This window comes from Manacus candei, unplaced genomic scaffold (genome assembly GCF_025592945.1).
Source record: "Manacus candei isolate 608988 ecotype Guabito, Panama unplaced genomic scaffold, ASM2559294v1 h1tg000103l, whole genome shotgun sequence".
Lineage (NCBI taxonomy): Eukaryota > Metazoa > Chordata > Aves > Passeriformes > Pipridae > Manacus > Manacus candei.
This window is the reverse complement of record NW_026138151.1, coordinates 1,070,075-1,077,208: the sequence shown is the minus strand read 5'-3', so window position 1 is coordinate 1,077,208 and position 7,134 is coordinate 1,070,075. Positions and strand designations below refer to the sequence as shown.

Here is a 7,134-nt window from a genome sequence, read left to right as displayed (position 1 = left end):
ACAGAATCAGGTAACTGTCAATTAGGGCACCTTTTGAATACACCAACTATTACAAAAACCCTTCATTGTTAAAGCAGGCTTGGGTAAAAATCCACACATCTTTTTGTATTCATTTTATGAACATTTAAGTTAAAAAATTAAACAGCCTCAGCATATGCAACAAGGGTGCATAATAAACATGCCATTTTACTGAGGCCACGAGCTTTCTGAACACTGTTGACAGGTCTGTGTCAGTAAAACACAAGGTAGTGAATATCTTTTTCAACTGTATGTAAAACTGTATCAGAAAAATGCTGAATTTCTCTACAGGATGCTGGCTGAATGACCAAAAATATCCTCTTTCTAGCTAAGTAGAGAGAACAAGGCACATTAAGACACAAGGAGGCTACTGCTGACCATTATTGAGTTCAAAGGGTCAGCTCCTCAGATGGAGGCTCAGAGATCTTTCTAAATCATGGAGAGAAAAATCACATCCCTTGTTCAAAAACTGTCCACTACTAACATCCAAGGAAGCAAACATTCTTCTGAGATCACCCTGTGCATGCAGGAAGACAAAAAGAATTTCTCAGCTTAAGATGGTCAGGCAGGTTAGACAGTTGTCATTTTAAAAAGCAGAACCTACTAAAGAAAAAGCAAATTAATTTGTAACAAAACCCTACAGCAAGCAATTAAGGACTCCACAAAAACTAGCTAATGAAAGATGTCTCCTTCTTTAATATTGTGTAATACTTTTCACAGAAACATAGTATTTACAAATATACACATATAGACTGCTGATCATAAAATGTTACTGAGGAATTAGTCAAAAAAATCAATTTACAAAAACCAAAAACTTTCCAAAGATATTCTGCCTGAAAAAAATTCCATGAAATTTCAAGGAGATGCTTCTGTACAGAAAGATAGGTTTTAGCTCCTTGAGTTCTGGTAAATCAGACGAGTTGTGAACCAAGTGAGCCAAGCTCAGCTGTACATTTGAGATGAGGCAGTTTTTTAATTGTTCTTTTTCACACAATTTCTTGATGATCAGTTCAGCAGGTCTCAGGAGGCACTAGTTTGGATGTTTTTGGAAGCTGCAAGCATTGCTCTCACTTTGGCCATAAGATCCTGTAGAAAATAGAAGGAAAATGGTCAGTGGGTGCCTGAGCTAAATCATGTAATTGCAAAAATCTGCATGAAAGGGGTAGTTTATGTTCCAGTCACACTGAAAACCTGGATTCCTGATCATCAAATGTTAACAGTCCCTAGGCTAAATGAGTGAAGTAATTTGGAGAAAGTTCCTATGACAGCAACTGAAGTTGGGATTTACTACAATGCTACAAAGTGCTCTGCATAAATATTTAGAGCAGTTTCTACACAACAAAACACAGAAATCGCATCAACTGAGATGGAAAAAAATCTTTAAAAAACCTCCCGTAATGAACACACAACTAACCACTGGAGGTTTAAAAAAGGGGAAAAAAAGAAAAGAAAAAGCGAAAGAGAGATGCTAAGAGGTGAATGTCACAACTTCTCCATAACAGAAAGCTTTCTTTGCTTGCTTTGTAAATCTGAACCAAAAATCTACACAGCAGAGGCATTTTCACACATGACAGTGACATATTCTGAATTTGTCTATCTGTACCTGAGTGATTTTACTCTGCACTGAAGACACGATTGCTGAAGAGATTTGGCCATCTTTTTCCTGAGAAACTCCCCTAAAAAATAAAAAAGGATTAGGAATTTAGAGTAAATGTTTTAAAAATGCATTTCACTCACCACCACCACTTTGGGTTTTATTGTACACCTCTCTCACATGTGAAGTCAACCATTCTCTCATTCAACTAGAAGCCATAAGTCAGAGTCAGAAGAGTCACTTGTACAACTGATCAGGCACATCTGAAGAGCAGGCTGGGAATCTTTTTACAGGACTGTTCTATATTCTGTAGAAATAATTTAATTATGAATCTTGTGCATGCATTACAATTCAAACCACTCTATTAAAGTTCTACTTCAAAGAGTTATCCCATTTAGAGCAAGTTTCCAGTTTCTAACTCAGAATGAGGTTGCAGAATTTTCTGCACCAGTTTTACTGTAAGAGCACGTAGAGATGTTTACTCCATTAGGTGACAGAGATCCAAGATGTTCATCAGACTGATGCACACGGTGCTGTGCTCCCAGTGCCTTCTCCTTTAGATATGAATCCACTGCACACACACCAGGTTTGGTCAAAGGACACACTCACAGCCAAGAGACAGCAGCACTGCAGTGGTGCAGTAACAGGGCACGGTACCTGGAGCGTTCCTGGCTGGATTCCCTACTCTCCACAGGAGAGACACTAGCTGAATGTACAGAATTTTTGTGTGTGGATGGTTTGCCTGGTGACGTGGATGGCGAGGGAGACCTGGCTCTGGATTTGGTACGTGATCTGGACCGCCTCTTCTTCTTCTTTTCGTGGGGACTTCTGTGAGAAGAAAATATTATATTGAAGGATATTTAAAGCAATATTACACTGACTCAGCTCAAGACACTTTTCACACTTCTGAAAGATGATGTAACCCTCTTCCTCAGGATATTCTCATGCATTCAGCAAGCATTAGTCTCACCCCTCCCAAATCTTCGTTCGCAAAGCCTACCCATGAGTCTCACCCCAGTGCTCCACTTCTACAGTTGTGCAAAATACTTTCTCAGAAGCTCTTTTTAACATATTACATAAGGGAACTACTAACTCCTGAGGTTCTCACTTGGAATGCTGCTTCATGGTACACAGGAATTACTGGCTAGTATTTGACAGCTTGGAGGCTGACAGCAAAAAGCCTTTCACTGGAGATTTGCAGAATAACTTGGTTAGAGGGAAGTTTCTTCCCAAAAAACATCAGACACTGAGAATGTAATGAGAATTATAAGAGCTTATATCCCTTATAATTTTCCTAGCTCATAAATAAACAAAACATGGAACCATAGCTATGTAAAATGTACCAGGCAAATCCATGGTTTGTTTGGTTTTGAAAAGAAATGGCTCCTTTCCTTGTGATCCAGACTCCAATGCAACAAACCACAGGCTCAAAATTATCAACAGCCTGCTGTACTGCACTCAAACCAACGTGGACCTGGCAACATGTCTCAAGTGCAAAATGTTTGCAACTTGGAAATGAGAGACACAAATATTTGTCACTACAAGAGCCAAAACAAAGGGGTTATGGGCACCTGATGTGTTCATTATTGACAGAAAGGGAACAGAGGTATCCACCTCACAGGCACTATTAAGCTTGAAGATAATTCAATTAGTAATATATTAAAGACAGAACTATCACAATTTTTTACCTGGTTATGAACTAATGTCTGTATGATTTACATACCAGTATTGATATTACTATAATTAGAATAACTAGAGTAATGCTTTAATTAGAGTTAGGCAATACCTCATTGGAGGCATCTCTCTCTAGTGTGTACTGCTAGAAGTCTATTCAGAAGAATGGTGTTGAAGTTTCTAGAACATCTTAGAACACTGTAAAACTTTAAGCTATCTTTTAAGTATCACATTATTTGTTCCTTTCTTTTACAACTCAGAGTGACATAATTCTAAAAATACTTTATGATTTAAAATGCTGAATGGTCAAGCAGGAGACACACCAACACTGCATTAAAAATAGCACAGGGCTGTGAAAATAATTCTTTTGTGTGTTTATAGGAGGAGAAACATTTTAAGCTTCCATATCTTTTCTGCTTAACCAAATTTGCATGCTGAATTCCACAGAAGCCTCTATTATCTTCACTTGATGAATGTTAAAAACTGAATCACTGAAGTACACTTATGAAGTTTTCAATTATACCTACAACACATCAATTAATTAGAGGCTGTCAAGAGATGGAAACTTATTTTAAGAAACAATAGGAATTTTTTAATAAAGTTGAAAGTGATCTCTTTGCTTCTTACTCCACAAGAGACAGGCAGAAACAATTTAAAGACTAAATGCCTTTTTGGTAATAATAGGTTAAAACAGACTATACGTAATGTGGTCTCAAAAAAGGTACCTTGATTCATAGTTCATGTTCCACTCTGTCAGTAAAAGAACTGCAAAATGTAAATCAAACTCTTTGCTAAACTGGGGTTACCCTTATTTGTGCAGATATGATGTGATGTCAAGAAAGACGACAGCACACTTGCACCATGACCTGTGCAGGTCATACAGCTTGCACAAGCACAGCATGAGAAAAATGACCCCACAAGAGGGAAATATGACATTCCAAGTAGAACCTGAGCTCCCATGGCCAGGAAGCAGCAGTGTATCAACACTCACCAGTGTGGCTGTACATTTGATGTTCAAACACATGCAAGAACAGGGAAGAAGAACAAGCGCTTCTATTACTATATTTTCTCCACAGAAGTTATTTTCTATCGAACTAAACCCCCAGAACACAGAAAGGTAAGTTCTAGCCAGGGAGTCCACAGCACACCAGGCAATGTTTAAGTCTGCCAGGTCCCAGGCCCATCCAGGCCTGGGCACACTCACTTGGAGCGGGGTCGTTTCCTGCTGTTCCCAGGACTGTTGCTGATCCGATAGGCCGTGGGAACGCTCCTCTCATCCCGCCGCCTCTCTGGGCTGTGAGCCCTTCTCCTGGGCGACCTGGATCGGGACCTGAGCAGAGAAGAAACACTCAGAAGCTTGGTTTTTGTTACTTATTTCATTACTTCTACCTCAGTGGAGTTGTGCTGTCACCAAATGCAAGTAGAACACCTTTCAAATGCCTGTTTTATACCAGCATGGGGTATTAAGTCTCCAAGACTTGTCAGCTGCATAAAAATTTCTTGCCCATCCAAGACATTTTAATCTCCCAACAGGGAGATTAAAAAAAAAAGGAATTATTTTTTTGGTATTGTCTGTAATGACAACTTCTGCATTAGTTCTCCTTTAGTCCAGCCGCCTTTTGTGGCAACAGAGACTTAGAATAAACCAAAAGGTTGTAACGTGTCAACACTTACTCCTGTTAGTGCAGGTAAACAAACAAGGAAAGCACATGGAATATATAAGATGAGAAATTTTGGCACACTGCCATTGGGGGCTGGAAGCTGTTTTTCAGGAAGGAGCATGTGCCAGAGGCATGGCCACAAAGGGAAAGCAGTGTATGATTCCACATGCATCACATACAGCCACAGTGACTGCTCTGTGACAGGGCATTCAGATGTGACAAATTTTACAGACAGCAAACTGTCAAGATGCCTAAACCCAAATAGCTTAGATGCAATTAACAGTATCAATGTAACACAATACATATCATCTTATAGCTGGATAATCAATATAGTGTATTTAATCTCGTTAATGTAAAGAGTTAAGTGGGTTACATTCTTGTGGTCTCTCCCTCATCAACTCTGTTTTCACCCTTCTTGAATTCCTGTCATATTTCTCCTGCAATTCATCCATCATATTTTTTCACATGCCACCCAACTGCTTTGTTTCCTTCTGAGCTTTGATGTTCAACCATCCAGTTCTCTATTCCCTATCTCAATATGTCTAGTTATTTTGCTCCAGCAACAGCCACAAACTTATTAGCCAAGTTCTCTTCTTGCTATCATCACATCCCTGCATATTATCACCAGGTATTTTACAGACTAGAGTGAAGAAGAATTTATGGTACAAGTTTGCACTATGTAATTAGAAATTAACGATTCATTATTTCATTAAAACCACTTTCAAAGACCTGCCACAGTTTATGATATTTATTTATTGCCTTCAAGTTTACTGTACCAATGCTTATGTAATGGAAGAAGTGCAAAGATATTTTAAAGAGATATATAGCAAAAAAGCTTGTTAGCCAATTGATAGCCAAAAGTTTTAAAGAGATATATATCCAAACACAAAGAACATAAACAGTATGTTTGAACATAAAGAACATGTTAGGCCTCCAAACCCACCTTGAATGCCTGACAGTTCTATAGGCAGTGGGAAGTGAGTGCTTTGCTTTTGAGTGTGATCTAGACCTGGACTTGGATGATGAGTGATACTTGAATGGTGATCGAGATCTTGATCTAGATCTTTTCTTGTGTTTTTTCCTTTTCTTCTCCTTTTCTTCATCCCTGGGAAGATCCCTGCTTCTGCTTGAAGGTCTTTCTGTTTGTTTAACCTCCAAGGTGGGTAAAGTTCTGACTGCAGTCACAGGACATGGTATACTGTTGACAGTCTGAAATCAAAGGTAAACAAAGAACTGTTCACTTTTCAAGTTAGTCGTGCTTCATGAGGATTATGTAAAGTGTGCATAAATAAGGCTGACATCTTCAAAAACATCTATCTAGCAGAATTTAACAGAGGCCTGTACAGTTCCCCAAAGATACATATGCAAGTTGGTATATGCATGCTAAGACTGTCAGCTTAACTAGGACATAGTTCTGAAGTTTTCATTTTTAGTTCTTAGAAGAAATGTGTTCTAAAAAGTGGGTGCTATCAGATATCTTTTAGTCTACTTATCCCCTTTATGTAAAAAAGGATGAACCTGAAAATACAATCAGGAACTTCTGACATTCAAAGTTAAGTTTCCTTTCTGAACTCTGCAAAACAAACGTGAAGGGCTGGGAAGACCACAAAAATTATTAATCTCAAAACAGGTCCATGCACAGTTGATGATCAGTGAGTAATTCCAACTGCAGGAGATTAAGCAAAACCACACTGAGACATTTTCAAATTATCAGCTTGTACCCCAGAGAGTTCTGCTCAATACCTTGCTTGGAACAATTCAAGTCAGGCATTATAGATATGCTCCTCATTTCAAAGCCTGTCATTCCCCCAGCTGCCGTTTCAAGGCAACTGGAGAAATCAGTTCCCTCTGTCATAATTTCTGCTCCACCTGGTCTGACACTTTCACTGTTTGATACAAGGATACTCACCATGACTGGAATAAAAAGGAACACATTAAAACCTGAAATAACCAAATTAGAATCAGGTGATCTTTTCCTTTCTTTTTGCCCTTCTCCTACCCTGAATGTATCCAGGTGACAACTGGCCACATCTGAATAGTCAAAAAGCCAGCTCTGCTTCACGTTAGAGAGCTGTGACACTTTTCTGTGCTGTAACTAATAACTGCTGTCACAACACCCACAAAACCAGCAATAAAGCAGCACTAAGGTAGTTTGCTTCAAAGACTATAAACATTTTACAGCAGGAT

General features: G+C 38.8%; 1 protein-coding gene across 3 annotated transcripts in view; it reads right to left on the bottom strand.

Moving 5' to 3' along the window:
* Window positions 1–691: 691 nt before the first annotated feature.
* SFSWAP (splicing factor SWAP) overlaps window positions 692–7,134 on the bottom strand; it is a 29,954-nt gene continuing 23,511 nt past the window's right edge. For all 3 annotated transcript variants that reach the window (XM_051769131.1, XM_051769132.1, XM_051769133.1), the window contains 5 exons: window positions 5,891–6,156; window positions 4,491–4,616; window positions 2,270–2,440; window positions 1,622–1,694; window positions 692–1,104 (listed from right to left, as the gene is read on the bottom strand). In XM_051769131.1, coding sequence (XP_051625091.1) covers window positions 1,039–1,104; window positions 1,622–1,694; window positions 2,270–2,440; window positions 4,491–4,616; window positions 5,891–6,156 — 702 coding nt within the window. In that variant the 3' untranslated portion in view covers window positions 692–1,038. The remainder of the gene's footprint in view (window positions 1,105–1,621; window positions 1,695–2,269; window positions 2,441–4,490; window positions 4,617–5,890; window positions 6,157–7,134) is intronic.